Source organism: Chelmon rostratus, chromosome 5 (assembly GCF_017976325.1).
Source record: "Chelmon rostratus isolate fCheRos1 chromosome 5, fCheRos1.pri, whole genome shotgun sequence".
In the NCBI taxonomy this organism is placed as follows: Eukaryota; Metazoa; Chordata; class Actinopteri; order Chaetodontiformes; family Chaetodontidae; genus Chelmon; species Chelmon rostratus.
Window position 1 is genome coordinate 15,371,091 of NC_055662.1, and position 15,548 is coordinate 15,386,638.

A 15,548-nucleotide genomic window follows, 5' to 3' on the forward strand; every position below is an offset into this window, starting at 1 on the left:
TATAGTTATGTGAACTACAGTCATTTTACAGTGAGTCATGTAAAACTACAAAAACAAAGACGATAGAACGATAGAAAAGTTCTACATTTGGATGAAGGAAGTTTCAGAGTTCTGTAGCTCCGACGTGAAGACATATTGTCTGACTGGCCTGATTTAGTCTTAGTCTGCTCTCACCATTACAAATCACTCATAATTAGAGCTCTGACGTTATTCGTCATTATGAAGCATGTCTGGGGTTGCAGTCTGAAATTGTGGCCAATTCAGAAGCGGAAACCCCAATTAGATTGAACCCTCTTGCTCTGTTCCAGGAAGTAATTAATTTGAACCTGGATGGCGGTGGTTAATTAAATATTGAGGCAGCTTAAATGGCTGCACGGTCACGTTGCTTTATCGGTCACTTCCTGGGATGACAGACCCATCTCTTTTCTCCGCTCCGCGTCTGAAGACACACACTTCTTATCTGAGGCTGGATCGCTTAAAGCCGCGGCTGCAGTACACTGTGTTTTAGAGAATCAGACAGTGTGAGTACGGCTGCTCTCACGGGGCTCCAGAACATCTCAGAACAGAGCAGAAAGCTTGTGATAGCTGGTGCACAGTCAGACAACTCAAAGGGACATTATCAAATGCATCTGGGATAAATAAATCCACAAAAAAATACAATCCTCTTTTCCTGCTGCGTGAGTGCAAGCTCATTACAATCCATCCCTTTCAGCAGATGAGTTATGATATTCCAGAGGAGTCTGGGATTACACTGGCAGGCAATCTACTGTGAGGTTATAATCTGTGCTCTGCAGTCTCTACTTCAGGCTGCTTTTATTCTTTATTCAGCCAGGAGGGTTAAGAGCGAAGTCAGATTTTACAGTGATGGCCTGGAAAATGAGAAAATGCCTCTTTATGGGAAGAAAACAGAAAAAATAGGAAGATAAAAGGATTAAGGTTTTTATAAAAAGCAGGTTTGTGAAACAGACGACGATGAGACCGTTGAGAAGATTGATTCCTTGTTGAATGCCAGTGGTATCAAGCTTCTCATCCATCTGCCAAATTGCTGAACTACTGTCTTAAGCAGACAAAGGAAAAGGACACATTGAATCTGACATGTGTGTCACATTATGTCTTTATAGATTGTGTACAGTAGTTCAGTTCAGACTGGGACTAGATGCAGCTGCCAGTCAGATTAAAGCTTTGTGAGGATTAGAACTGTCTGACTGTACAGCAGCTAATCTAAAACACAGTCAGCTGCAGACAGACAGCTGGAGACAGCTGCAGACAGACAGGCAGGCAGGCAGGCAGGCAGGCAGGCAGACAGACAGACAGACAGACAGACACTCTCTCAGGTATCTCTGCTGAGTGAATCCTCTGAAGATTCAGCAGTTTTGCTAAGTTTGCTCACTGACCTGCAGGAGTTTGCACAATGTCGAGACTCAACAACCCTGATTACTCAGGTGAGGTAACTGTTTGGAGAACTGCACGTCACGATCCCTGAAATTTGACTGAACAACTGAAGTGCAATGAGGCAGCGTGTCCTTGATACTGGCTGGCAGTCACATATACAACCCTGATCCAAAAGAGTTGGGACGCTGTGTAAAGCGTGAATAAATACAGAATGCAGTGATTTGCACACAAACTGTGTTTGCTGGCAACAGTTTTACAAATTGTTCCTCAGTCCATGTAGTAACATCCTTTATCCAATCATGTGTTCACAAAGTGGTGAACTCGCTCCATCTTTGCTTGAACAACTGAGCCTTTCCAGGATGCTGCTTTCATACCCAATCATGATACTATCACCTGTTACCAGTCAACGTGTTTACCTGTGGAATGATCCAAACAGGTGTTTTTGGAGCGTTCCACATCTTTCCCAGTCTTTAGTTGCTCCTGTTCCAACGTGGTTGAAACATGTTGCTGCATCAAATTCGGATTAAGCAGATATTTACAAAAATCAATGAAGTCGATGAAGTAATGTCAAAAAGGATTAGAAAATTATCACATTCTGTTTTATTTGTTTTACACAGTGTCAAACTTGTTCAGAATCAGACTTATAGAAAGAGATGATCAGTTTCATACTGAGTGGCTGCAGCTGCTTTCATCATGGAGGGAAAAATAAATCCACATCCATTTTGATTTGTTTAACTTTTTATCCTTTTGGGAAAAAAGACAAATGGAAATGCAAAGTGATTAAGAATAAATGATTCCACAAATGTGACCTGACTAATGAATTGCTGTCAGAAGAGAAAAATAGTAAAAGAGCACCACCTGGTGGCTACACCTGGTTACTGCTGCAGCAACTGTCCTCAGAAAGGATCTCAAACCATTTATCCTGGCAGAGGCGGAAAGTAACTAAGTACATCTACTCTCTACTGTACTTAAGTACCATCTCGAAGTGTTTGTACTTAACTCAAAATCGTCCTTAAAATGTAACTTTGTGACAGCTATAGCTACAAGCTAGTCGTCAGATTGAGACTGTACATTAAATATATAGAACATTCTTATAAAATAGCGTACTGTTAAAGATTAAACTGTGGCTTCAAATATCTTTGACTTTGGGCCCCTTTTCACATTTCAATCCCACCAGAAACATTTGTCCTCTAAACTTCTCAGTGGTTTCATTTCAGTGTTCGAAGTCAATATGACTTTATCCGGTATTTCACAAAAAAGCCAATTTAAGTCAAGTAATGTGAAATTTGCACAGCACAACCTCTTCTGCTCTCCTATACATCATCTCCTGACCCCTCAGATTTATCTTGTGACCTTTTTTGAGTGCCCGACCACTAGCTCCACCTCAACCTGCTCCAACAATGAAATACAGTAATAACTATTATTCATGACATGATTATGTACCAATCACTGGAGGTATTTTTCTGCAGACCAAGTACTTTTGATACTTTCAGGACATTTGGCTCATATTTTTGTAGTTTTAGGAGTTTGAATGCAGAACTTTTAAATGCAATGCTAAGACAAGCTTTTTAGATTGCTTTATTGCTGTTTTTACTTCATCAATGTGAACACTCCTCCCGCCCCTGCCATAATGCTGCAGCAACCAACCTATATTTGCTGCATAAACATTGAATACCTCTGGAAACCTGAGCACAAACTCTAAAAACTGGCTGAAAGGGAAACAAACACCACTGGCCTTCCATTACTATAGACCTGTTTCACTAATATAAACCACCTACTACTGTTCCATGAAACAGAGCAAAGGGCGTTTCAGAAAACCGTCTCAGGTCATATTATTTGGTTGAATAAGTGAAATACGAAACTGCAAAATACACTCGTAGCATAAACAAATCCCAACATAACTCTTAGTAAAGATGCTGGGATAGTTTTGATGCCTGTGTAAACAAAGATTTCAAGGAAAGTACAGCGGGAATAACGTGTACCTGAAATGAGGACAGGCTTCAGTGTGGCAGGCAGGTATATCAGCTTCAGAGTCAGGGTGATCATTAGCTTGGCTACGGGTTCTTACGAGTGATCAGAGTGCAGAAGTGCAGTGAACTGGTTGAAAATCAAGACTTGGCTTTTATTGTTCAAAATGAGTCCAAATGGAAAAATTCTGAAGACCTACAGACATAGTGTGAGTGTCTTTAGACTAAAACCGTGTGCTGCCTTTGTCCACAAATGTCAAAAACACAAAAGGATATTGGAAACAACTTGAATCATTTATTTTGGACTGAATCAATGAATACAAAAACATTTGGGGTTGGATGACAGTGCGAAACCACAGGAAGTATTTACAAATGCGTTATCTACAAGAAGGGATGGGATACTTGAAATCTGCTTTCCCAAATTGGGCAAAAATAGAGAGGGAGAGACACCAAAGTGGAGTGAACAAGTGCTGAAATCTACACCCGGGCTGTGTGGACCACAGCCAGCCGCTCTGAACTCTTCAGAGGCAAAGCACTGCAGACTCATCACATCACACAGATGGCATATTTCATACAGGTGACTGCTGACTGATAATAAAAGTTGACACTACACCTCCTGCTGCAAATGTCTGAAAAAGGAGGACATCAGTGATTATCGACCACAATGAGTTCACCTCAGCCCTCCAACCATTCAGGACAAGTCTCAGGCACCTGCTTTTCTCTATTCTCCCTTTTTGGGCTGCCATAAGAAACTTAAGAGGCCTCTTCATCAATTTTCGGTGCCAAGTAGTATTTGACATGTCCCATATCAGCAATCTTGTACTCCACCACTGTAGAAAGATAAAAAGTCCAGTTAGAGCTCACAATGACATCTGTAGTGATGCTGATAATGCAAATGGAGACTTAGTAATTTACTAAAGGACAGATGCACTTACCGAGGGGGATATCAGCAGACATGCTGAGGGTGACTGTCTTAGACAGCGGCGTGGCCTTTGTGAAGAAGTTCAGGTAGTTGAGGGCAAAGATCAGCTGGACGGGTTCATTCATCTCAATAGTAACCTAAAGACAGGAAGTGAAGGCAAATGGTCAAACATTCTACATGTGCTGTCTCAACAGTAACGATTACTTTCGATAGCCATTAATAAAATAATCTGACTTTTAAGTAGTCCAGGGCGACTTCTTTAAAAAGTACTCCAATTTATTCCTTTAATTGTACAAAATAAAAGCTGATACCATAATATTAGTAATAATGGCCAGAATTATCATGTAGCTCCACTGTTCTTCTGATTTTAACTCAATTCAGTGCTCATAATACTCACTGCCTCGTCCTCTTTGTCCACGTTGCTGGTCTGGGACAGCTTGACGTTTCCTGTGCCCAGCTCTCCTGAGGCAGAGAACTTGACTCCGTCCTTGGCGCAGGAGATCATGACGGCGTCACCGATCTGGGACAGGTCACGGCAGATACGGGCAAACTCCCCGGAGGGCATCTTCACCACACAGCTGTACTCCTGCTCCTGCAGGGACGGACGGACAGACAGACAACAGTCAGGAACTGCGTGCATGAAAAGTATTGTGGACCAGAGACAAGGACAGGCCTCAAATTACTTACTGGAATACCCAGCTGCTCCACGTCCAGGTCCATCAGTTTCATCTCATAGTCTGACACCTTCTCCTGGTCTGTGAAAAGAGGAGAGGAAGAGAAGACGTTAATGCTGAGGAAACAGGACTAAACTGCATCTGCTGAGTCGACATCTTTTTGCTTTCACACCAGAAACTCAAAGTAAAAAACTTACTGAGTGTCTCAAACACGAGGGCGAGTGTGTCTGCATTGTCTTCTGCTCTGAGGGTGATGATGTCTTCATTTCCTGCACACTTCAGGATTTTTGACATACTGTAAGGGAATGACCAGAAGGGAAAAAAGTCAACACAAACCTCAAAGGACAAAACAACAAAATGTGGAGCAGATGATGTTAAAGAACAAAACTTTTTTTTTAAAATATACTAGAATCATGATTAATCACTTGAAAAATAATTCAACTCAAGTAACTACTTTAATGACGATATCAATAGTCCTTGCCGCCTTCAGGTGTGAATATGCTGAGATAACTGTAATTGCTCTGGGTGTTGGACTGCTGTTTGGGCACAAAAACAATTAAATGAAAAATATGTCGCCGTGGACTTTACTTTTCTCTCAGTTGCAGCCCGAAGGTGCTAAATATGGGCTGAAGTGGTCCACAAAGTGTTCGAGAATGTGAAAAATGATCCAAAGCTCAAGCAAACATATTTAAATTGATCCTAAACCAAAGATGTTCGCTTTCCTGTGAGAAGTCAGAACCAGGGGATTTTGGGCACATTTGCTTATGGTAGAGATGAAAACAGCGATTTATCAAACCCGTAGCAAACTGTTTATGCACTCATTGTGTCAGCCCTAATTCAGTGTCAATGTTCGACAAAGTCTAAACTCAATGTTTTGTCGAGCTGATTATACACAAAATATATGTACTGTAAGCAGCACACTCAAAACCAACATCGCAGCTCAATAACTACGACAATCCAGAGCACCGGTGTAACGTTACAAAGAGAGGCGGCAGTGAAACGGAAGCGGAAGTTCTCGCGTTCAACAACAATTCCCGCCAACCCTCCGAGCCGGGAATTTGGCGCTCAAATGACGTCGCTATGCAATCACAATGGTAGCAGCTGTCTCGCGAACTGCGCCAAATATAATTAAAACATAAAACTAAAGTTTGGCAATCGACTTATGTGTAGATAACATGTACGAAGCGCTCTATTTGAACGGTGACAGCAAAGAGTTAACTGTCGGCAGGATGATGCTCGGTGCAGCAGAGAGACATGCCCGGGCAATTCCGCCAAGATGGCCACTCTCTTTGTAAGCTGCAGATATCAGACATAGACCGTTAACTAGTACCAACAAAATCTACGTTAGTGACCAGTTGACCGTGTGTAACGTTAGCGGTTACAGATGTGAATAAAACGCGCATACAAACAAAACTTCGGTTGTCTTTACATCCATTGTCGTAGCGGGCAAATTTCGGCAACTCGACCTGTCAAACTACATTAGTCAGCAGATGCGTCATTCCTCTGAGAGCCAACAGCCCAACAGACTGACTGCGAAGAACAAGAAATCAAATGTTTCGTGGCTGAAAAAGCTGTATGTAAAGTTTGCTCCACCTGCTGAGGTTGACTCCCATGGCGAGGTTTCTGTCGCAGCGGTACGAGTCGAAGCCGTCGTGCCGCAGGGTGAGCTGGACAAGGGAGACGTGAGAAGAGTCCATGCTCTGCAGGGAGATGCCGGACGAGCTGACGTCCCAGCAGGCTTCTGTGATCAGATCCTTCAGAGCCTCCAGCACCTTCTTCAGGATGGAGCCCTGGACCAAGCGAGCCTCAAACATGGTTGCTGTGGAGTGTTTAGCCTGCGTAGTTTCAAACGAAGAGAGTTTTTTGTCGCTTTTAGCGGTTCTCCGTCAAAATGGAGGTCGCAGTGGAGAGACTTCTGTAAAAGTTTAGTCTTTGTGTGATGTTAGCTAGCAGAAGTGCAGTTTGCAGCTGCCACTCTCACTGTCGCGGGAAGGTTTGAGCTGTAAGCGCGCGCTAACGTCAGGTTTTAATAACTCGGCGCCTCTGCGTCATTTCCGTGTCCTTGTCGGTACCGCCCACCGGCATAATGCTTGGGCACTGATGTCGGCCATATTGGAGAGGACACGTCCCTTAAGTCCAATAGTCACAGGTATCAATACAGGAAAACTACATAAGACATGCCTACATAAGAAACCTAAAAATTATTCAGATCCGTAAAAGCCCTGCACTGAAAATGTTACTTAAGTAAAGTAAGTATAAACAGAAATAAACTATAAAAGTTGAAATATCCAAGACAAGACAAGCAAATCTTCAATTTGTGAAGCTGGAACCATGAAACGTTTTACATGAAAATGAATAACGAATGAATCGTCTACTTAGTAAAAAGTACAGTATTGTGTTGGAGTAGAAATAGAAAGTGCCATGAAAAGAAGAGACTCAAGAAAACTACAGATAGCTGACCTCAAATTTGTTATTCCACCACTGGTATTTACTGACAGTTTAACATGAGATTAATTGTATTATATCGTGAGGACCTTCGACTGTATTGAACAGACTTGTTATTTATTCTTACCTTTTTTTTCTACAACCCATTCATTTACAAACTTGCAACTTTTCGTACAAAAAATAAAATGCGTTGCTGAATGTGTGTGCATAAGTTCACAAGTGCATGTAAAGGCATGATGCGCATGTATTTGAGACAATATGTCAACTGTATCTATCCTGTTAATTTGTGAGACAACATCTGCAGGCTGCAAAAAGTTCAAACTGTGACAGACAAGTCTTTAGTTTTTCTCCTGCAAAGGTATTTCTTCCCATTCTTTCCCCTCTGATAACTTATGAGTAATGAGCAAACCTGCAAAAATTATACGGCAAAAACAAAACAGTGATCTTTTAAATTTTGATTTAGTTTTATTGATCAAAGATGAATGCTTGGTTTGACTCATGCTGCCTTCAAATGGAAGCCGTGAGCTCTAGGTGATGACATGGGAAGTCATGTACAAGATATGTTCGCGTTCAAGTGGTTACGTGGTGAGAACACCGCTGCTAGGCAACGGCAACATGGTGGCACAAAGGATCCTCGCTGTTCTCGTCCTTCTTCACTCATTTCAGTAAATGTTGAGTTATTTTTCAGACATGAAATTACAAAGAAAACCTCTACATGACTAAAATGACAATATAATAATCAGCAAACACATCACAACTCAGGAACTCAGAGCCGTCAGAAAATCTTCACTTGTGAGGTCGTGAAAACTACAAGAGGAGGGCGTTCATTTGGACTCTTCTCATGAACACAGAAAACACGACCCCATTTGAAGGCAGCCTCACACACAGCCTCACTTATTACACAACTACATCCCCAGTTTGTCTCACACGTACAGACACATATAAACAGATGGTATTTTTATACTGTCATTTAACCCCTGAGTATATATTGATTCAGGCCACTTAAGACCAGGGTCATTTGACACTTGGCGCAGATAGAATGAATCTCACAAGATCTTATAAAAGAGAGCAAAGAAGATTCTTGCAGAAAAAACAATCTGAGGCTTTAAAGGAGGGTCAGATATGAAAAAGCGCACATTTTGTATTACATGTTGTGGCAGGAGTTTCATTTATATTAGGACGGTTACAAATGTGTGCTGGGATTAAGTGCAGAGACCGTATTCTTTTTATAGTGGGGGTGTCTGTTTAGAGACCATCAGGCCGTATGTAGTTGGTTGCCATGGCGAGGATGGGGGCTCCCGTTGGGACACCGGGGAAAGGACCACTGGACCCAGCGATGTCAATGTGAGAGTATGGAAGTGGCCTGTCAGAATCCACACCATGCTGCATTGGAAATGAAAGTATTAATACAAGTCACTGCACTTCTTCCACATTCACACAGACGAATAATAAGTTACTCTGATAAATGATTGAGCACCTTGTCGAGCCCTGAGGCCATGATGAGGAAAGCCGCAGGGGTCTGATGTCCCCGAGGCGTGGCTGAGGACGGCAAGTTGTTGCACTGCAGGATATCCTCGTACTCGGACTTGCCCTTGTGGAACTCGTAGTCTTCTCGTCTGATGCTGGACACCTCGAACACGTCGCCCAACACGTCTCCAGCTGCATGACAGAGGACAAAGACCAAGTGTGAGTCACTGAAGCACCAAACCGCGAGCTGAAGAGGGACTAGATTCAAGACTGCGATGAAACAGTGACACTTATGAGTGGTCTCACTGCTGCAGGCATCAAAATTTACATGTCATGAAACTTTATTTTTTATATCAGCTAATAACTTCTAATTCATCGATCTCAAAGTCAAGTCAAAAGTCAGGACAAATGAATAGAACAAGATACTAAATTACAAAAAGTATGTCTCTTATGGTTTAGTTTGACCAACAAACCCAAAACACATTCAATATATAATGAAACTAAACAAATAAAAGCATGAACTCTTTGCATTGAGGAAGAAGTAACAAATGGTTGATGGGGAAAAAAATCAATTAATGGATTAAATTAATACTTAGCTCTAGTTCAAATTAATTAACATAACATAGCGCTTTGTAACTTTACTCATACAAAATCATCTCTATTAGCTTTTTCTGTAGCTTTTAACTGCATCTCACAGGCTTCATTCACAGATGACGTTTGCTCTGTTGTCATGGAGATGGCCGCAGATGATTGTGACTTTAAGATGCAGTTGAAAGCTCTGGAAAAACCTAGTACATGAAACCTGATTATTGTGTCAAACGTCTGCTCTCAAGATCAAAAGTGAACTTTCCAGGTCGTATCGTTTTCTCACCTTTCTGCCACTGAGCAGCATTACTGCTGCGATGGGCGGGTCCATTATCCATGATGATCTACCAGGAGAAAATCGAAACGCAACTCAGTACAAACTATAATTTCTCTTCTAGTGTTATGTTTAATATCTATCGGTAGGTGCTTGTATTGTCTGTGTTTTAGTGGCACTCACAGAGTAGTTGGGTCCCATGGCTCTGATGGCATGACCAGTCAGAGTAGCAATAGTAAACAGATGAGGAGAGGTCTCTCGTACCGCCTGCGAACACGGAGGACAAGATCAGGATGAACACGCAGGTAAAAGGGGTTTAGACGTACAAATTAGTTTAGTATTTAGAAAGATGTCGGGACCTTCTCCTTCATCTCACAGAGCAGGTCGACCATCACCATACGTCCCTCGGCGTCTGTGTTTCCCACTCTCACTCTGCGACCCGCACGGGAAACCACCAGTTCATCAGCCACATAACAGTCTGTGAAAACAACCACACACACACACACAGTCGTTTGACAGGAGGTGCTACAACATAGTTTCCACGGAGAGAAACGTAAACAGGGACATATCAAAAAAGTGGATTTGCACCAACCTGCACCGACGCTGTTCCTCACCATGGCCATGGAGCCGACGACCTTCAGGTGGCTTGGCTTCAACTTGGCTAAAATCTACAGAGCAAGAGGGGGTTAGGTAGGGAGCAGTGCTGCAACACTTAAAACAAATGCATAAAACTAAAAAGTCTCACGATCCATGTTAAAACTTTGAAATCTTAGGATGCTCCAAGAACATAAATCTGAGTATATGTCCAGTCTACAGAGGGCACTTTGTCTTCCTCTGAAGGCTGAATAAAGGCTTGCATGGAGGAAAATCCTAATCTCTTTGCATCATATAATACGTTAATCATGAGCATCCCTGTCCACGTTAAATGTGCTGAGTAAGTCCTGAGGTGTGGCTGTAAAAAGCTCCCTCAGGGTTTTTATTCAGCTGCAGGGGTGGGAGGGGTGGGGTCACCTGGAAGAAGCCGGCCACGGCAGCAGCTCCACACTTGTCCCTGTGCATCCCAGCCATGACACCACCAGCCTTGATGTCTGCTCCACCAGTGTCGTAGGTGATGCCCTGGAAACACCACATGACAAACAACCTCTATTTATTACAGTCATGTACCGATAAAATATGCTAATTTTTGTTCAATATCTAACCAACTAAACTCAACGTGCCTTCCTTAAATCTCTCCCAGATTAACTTAAAAGAGATTATTTTCATTATCAAATTATCTGCTATATTACACAAAGCAACTCCTTACATTGAGTGTTTTTTTATGTTCTCATATTTTAAGGTAAACTTCGGTGAGTGTAAGACTTAATATTTCCTTTAATGTTTTAGTGGACAGAAGTCTGAGAGTCTCACCTTTCCCACCAACATGAGCGTCTTTTGGACTGGTCCCTCTCCACAGTACTGCAGCTTGATGACTCTGGCCTGGTGACGAGGTACACCTGTATGGGGAGGAAACTATGAATCAGGATGTAAACTTCTTTAAATAAAATCTATGACAATCTGTGCGCAGGGTTAATAAGTGATAAAAACAAAATGTGTTGTCCTACTGTTGGCACAGCGGTTGACTGCAGCCAGACAGGGATAGTCTTTCTCCAGAACCTTCAGGTCGCTCACCACTTCAACCTGGAGGTGAATTAACACAGAGACACTCTGAAGAAGCAAACAGCCACACAAATGTCCTGGATGGCATCTGAAATTGTTTTTACACATTTTCCCGAGTCTTAAGAAGATGACAGAGGATTGTGTGATTCTGTTTGCACACATGATGCAATATTTCTTGCTACCTGCACGGGGCTGTCCCTGAAGAGTTCCTGGACGTAATCGGCCACACGAGGAGCAGCCATACGTTCGGGGTCTGAGCCACCAATGTCACGATATGCCACTCTGAGGAGGGGAAGCAGGACAGCCGGTGAACGAGTGAACGCAACCTGAGAAATCATTAGCAGGGAACGAGGTGACGCATTTGACCCACCTCCCACTCTCCAGGGCATCGGCTAGCTTCACCAACATCTGTCCCTCCGCCTCCTGCGCTGCCCACAGTCCCAGAACACACACTTTGTATTCGGTGGGTTTTACATTCCCCTCCCTCACTTCCAGGGGCTTGTGTGGGGAAAAAGGATAATAAAAAGTGAGTGTATTTTTTCCAGGCGGAGAACTAGAATCTTATATCAAGACACATGCAGGTGAAGCTGAGACAGACCACAGTTCACACCTGGAGCCACTTCACTTATTTGAATTTTGTGGTGAACACTGAGAACTGCTAAATTCAATCACACAGCTGGACATCTACATGGACAGTGGTGGTTAATCAATACAACGTCTGGACTTTAACTGGACTTTGAGACTTTTTCTAAGGTGTCTGCAGTTTTGGAGAGTTGTCATTTTATATGCATCTCACTAAAAACCTGGTTCACTCTGCTCCAGAATGAACCGCATTCACACTATTCTAAAAATGTTGCCAAATGCGTCCCTGGCCACCATGTTCTGTGTCTTTTTTAAGTGGATCACAAGAAATCCACACCTGTGCTTGAAGAGGTTCTCCAGCAATTTAGTACTGCACTTCCATGTAGTTGGAAGTGCAGTTCCATGTAGTTCCATGTTCCATGTAGTTGCACTTCATGGTTGAACATCTGTGCAGCAGAAGCCGAGATGTCCTGACTTTTTGTTCCTGGTATGGTGTAACTCCAAAAACTGGATTCCACATTTCCCATAATGTAACCGATAGCATATTTAATATACTGGTAAATACAGACATTTTTTTAATTCACCACAGAACTCATTATATGCCTGTTTTTGCAGTGTATTAGCCAAACAGTACTTTACAACACTTTGCATGACTTGTAAACCATACTTCAATTAGTGGAGTTTTAAACTTGTCCCTTGTGGTCAGATCATCCAAAAGTAATTTAAAGGTAATTCCAGTATTTTTATGTATTTTGGGGTCTCAGTGACTAAAAGGCATGAAAAAATGTTGTAATTGGTGTAGTAGATCAGCCAGCAACTGTGAAATGGGCTGCAATATAATCCTTGGAGGCAAATGTGACCGTCTAATAACATCCAAAGGAGTCTCGTTCAAAGCCACCAGACTCATTTGACAAAAACAGTTGCTTCCTCGGTTGGTTAGTTGGAGTTATTGTGTGACTCAGGTGCTGTAAAGGGTTAGTTCAGTCACCCACTAAAACTGAAAGGTCGTTCTCTGGCTGAGGCGATCTACTGGACCACTTCCAAAACTTTATGTTGCTACTGGACATTTTGACCAAAAAATATGTAAAAATAGGACCCAGGTTTAAAAATCCTGGAATTACCCTTTAAGTCCCAAGTGTGAATAGAGTCTGGATGAGAATGAGTTGGTGTTTTTTCTCACCATGTAGAGAGCCTGAAGGGCCCCGAGTGCAGCCACCATAGTGCTGTGCTTATAGTCTTTGTGTGGAGGGCAAACCAGCAGGGGGCGCTGCATGCCTGCTTTCAAGGCCCTGAGAGAACACACAGATGAGCAAGACGGCAAAGAAATGTGGAGGTAAATCAGCCATATGAGACACTAAGGTGGAAACAATAAGCTACCATCAACTGACCGTTTGATGCCGTTGAGTGCTGCGTCGCTGAAACGTCTGACGTCATCGTAGTCGCGGTTAACTGGGCCGGTGGAGGCAAACACCAGGCGGTTACCAGGGAGACCAGGGACCTTCAGGACCACCACCTCCTCCTCTAGACCACTGTCCACCTAGAGGGAGAGCAGATAAGGAACGCAACATTACACAGAAAAACAGCATCTCCAGAGAACACATTACACCACCTAGAGAGAATAAAACAATGCTGGAGACAGTAAAACCTTCAGTCTTCTCTCTGTTTACGGCTGTAGAAGGGTGATGCTGTCAGATCTTTAAGCCCACTGGTCCGTAACCTTTTTCTTTTAACCCTCTTGACCTACTTTGTCTACTTCTGACCTTCTGCCATTGGTTTTACAGTATATGGCTTAACTCAGGCCTTGAGGGGTGACATTATCCAGTAATTCACAAGAAAAACACAAAGGTTTGGACAATGTCTGAAAAATACAAATACACAAATGTTTTTTTCCTGCTTTCATATCATGTTAACAGTCTTGTGACCCCTCCAGCTTATCTTTTGGGGGTGGTACGACCAGCGCTTTCGTGGCCAGGGGGGAAATCTGAATCTGACCAGAGTTCACATAAGGCTGAATATTGGCACTAGTTCACAAATTGATTAAATTCTAATAGAGGATGTCCTGATTTTATTGATTTATTTTTATTTTATTTTTTTAATAATGATTTTAGGACTGAGAAACATCTGATCTCTGTGTTGCATAAATATAAAAAGTACTACTCAGAATACTTTTTCTCAACTTAAATTTCTTTTTTATCTCATAGCAATTGATTTGATTTTAGGGATTTTAAGGATCAATACTGGATAGCTGAACTTAAAACTCAATTATATTGTTTTTTTTCCCAGTCATGTGTGAGAAATTATTGTCTTCTTCTTGATAACCCCATTACTAGCAGTACTCTGTGTTTGGTGTGAGAGTGCATGTCAGTTTAGTCTGGGTGTAAGACAAACAAAGACAGATCAGGTGAGAAATTGTTTTTCAGGTTTGTAATCTTGAAGAACTTACAGAGCTGTAATCCTGCAGCGGTGCTTTCAGACTCTCGAGCTCAGGGGGCAGCGTGTCATGGCTCTGGGTCACCAACACGATGCCATCATAACTGAGAAAAAGGATACCATCATTTAGCACAACAACAAAATATGTTGAACAACACCCTGGCAGTTAAAGAGAAAGTATTGCATGTCTCCTAATACTCACTTCTGGTTTCTGAGGTCGCTGGTCCATTCAACAGGCTGGACACTGCAGAGAGAAAACAAAAAGGAAAAACTGTTATTTCCTCTTTTATAAGCATTGTCAGCAGTATCTGACATGAAAAAGGCCAAGATATCACAGAGCGGTGCAATTGGACCTTATGTCAGTTTTTATAATGCATGTCAATGATAACAGAGGTGTGCAAATCTGCAAGACCTTTGAGATCTGCTCTTAATTCCAGCTGTTAATAGACTGTGGCAGGTTCATTTCTTTTAGCACAGCAAACTTTGTAGCCATTGTGCACTTTCCAGGGAACAATCAACACTATTTGCAGTGGATGATAATGACACACATCTGTTAAACTAGTCAGATTTTTGCATTCGTCAGACAATTCTGGCATCATATGACACTCGACTGGAATTCAAGGAAATATAGTCAGACTGAAAGTGAAGTCTAAGCAAATGTGTGGCAGCTTTTAGTGGAAACTGAATCCAGAAAAGATCACACCTCTATTGCAACATGAGAGGATCAAATTTTTCCACTTTAAACTGTGCAATTAAAAAAACACTAATGCAGCATTTGGCTAACAATCAAACATGAACCAAACGTCTTAATTAAACCAGCGTAACAAAAGGCGACATTGTACAGTTGTGGGGCAGTGTTTCTCCTACGCTCTTCTTTTACGCACAAAACTGCACGTGAGAAATCCATTGAAGCGCAACGACAATCAAGCAAGTCAAGAAAAGCATGTTAATTTCACCTGGTGCACATCTTGATCCTCTTCCTCCGGTGTCTTCTGGGTGAAAGAGACAGCGGACAGCCGTTGACAACGGATCCTTCCTTTCAGTCCTCTCCGGTTGATCACATGATCCGTTAAGTTGCAATCGTGCTGCCTTCGCGGCTTCTGGTAGCTTGTAATTCCGAACATCCCAGTCATGAAATGCTACTTTTCTCTGAT

At 42.3% G+C, this 15,548-nt stretch overlaps 2 protein-coding genes across 2 annotated transcripts; both read right to left on the reverse strand.

Moving 5' to 3' along the window:
* Positions 1 to 3,618: 3,618 nt before the first annotated feature.
* Positions 3,619 to 6,960, reverse strand: pcna (proliferating cell nuclear antigen). Its single transcript, XM_041936920.1, has 6 exons — positions 6,549 to 6,960; positions 5,153 to 5,250; positions 4,969 to 5,036; positions 4,679 to 4,873; positions 4,295 to 4,418; positions 3,619 to 4,189 (listed from the first exon to the last, which is right to left on the reverse strand). The coding sequence occupies exons 1-6, from the start codon at positions 6,767 to 6,769 to the stop codon at positions 4,113 to 4,115; spliced, it is 783 nt and encodes a 260-aa protein (XP_041792854.1). The 5' UTR covers positions 6,770 to 6,960; the 3' UTR covers positions 3,619 to 4,112.
* Positions 6,961 to 7,825: 865 nt separating this feature from the next.
* On the reverse strand, positions 7,826 to 15,462 carry zgc:152830 (uncharacterized protein LOC767682 homolog). Its single transcript, XM_041937648.1, has 16 exons — positions 15,351 to 15,462; positions 14,597 to 14,638; positions 14,408 to 14,498; positions 13,353 to 13,501; positions 13,145 to 13,253; positions 11,753 to 11,880; positions 11,565 to 11,664; positions 11,328 to 11,403; positions 11,134 to 11,219; positions 10,738 to 10,842; positions 10,319 to 10,394; positions 10,086 to 10,204; positions 9,910 to 9,993; positions 9,739 to 9,796; positions 8,878 to 9,059; positions 7,826 to 8,783 (listed from the first exon to the last, which is right to left on the reverse strand). Exons 1-16 carry the CDS (start codon positions 15,359 to 15,361, stop codon positions 8,646 to 8,648), a joined length of 1,554 nt encoding a protein of 517 aa, XP_041793582.1. The 5' UTR covers positions 15,362 to 15,462; the 3' UTR covers positions 7,826 to 8,645.
* Positions 15,463 to 15,548: the final 86 nt, after the last annotated feature.

What these genes read in the sequence shown, in the direction of transcription:
- pcna (XM_041936920.1), bottom strand. Translation starts at nt 6,769, where the DNA reads ATGTTTGAGGCTCGCTTGGTCCAGGGCTCCATCCTGAAGAAGGTGCTG. An exon ending in CCTCGTGTTTGAGACACTCA is followed by an intron (nt 5,037 to 5,152) that starts GTAAGTTTTTTA and finishes CTCTTTTCACAG; the next exon opens with ACCAGGAGAAGGTGTCAGAC. An exon ending in GTCTGCTGATATCCCCCTCG is followed by an intron (nt 4,190 to 4,294) that starts GTAAGTGCATCT and finishes ATCTTTCTACAG; the next exon opens with TGGTGGAGTACAAGATTGCT.
- zgc:152830 (XM_041937648.1), bottom strand. An exon ending in GAGGAACAGCGTCGGTGCAG is followed by an intron (nt 10,205 to 10,318) that starts GTTGGTGCAAAT and finishes TTGTTTTCACAG; the next exon opens with ACTGTTATGTGGCTGATGAA. An exon ending in TGGCCTCAGGGCTCGACAAG is followed by an intron (nt 8,784 to 8,877) that starts GTGCTCAATCAT and finishes TTTCCAATGCAG; the next exon opens with CATGGTGTGGATTCTGACAG.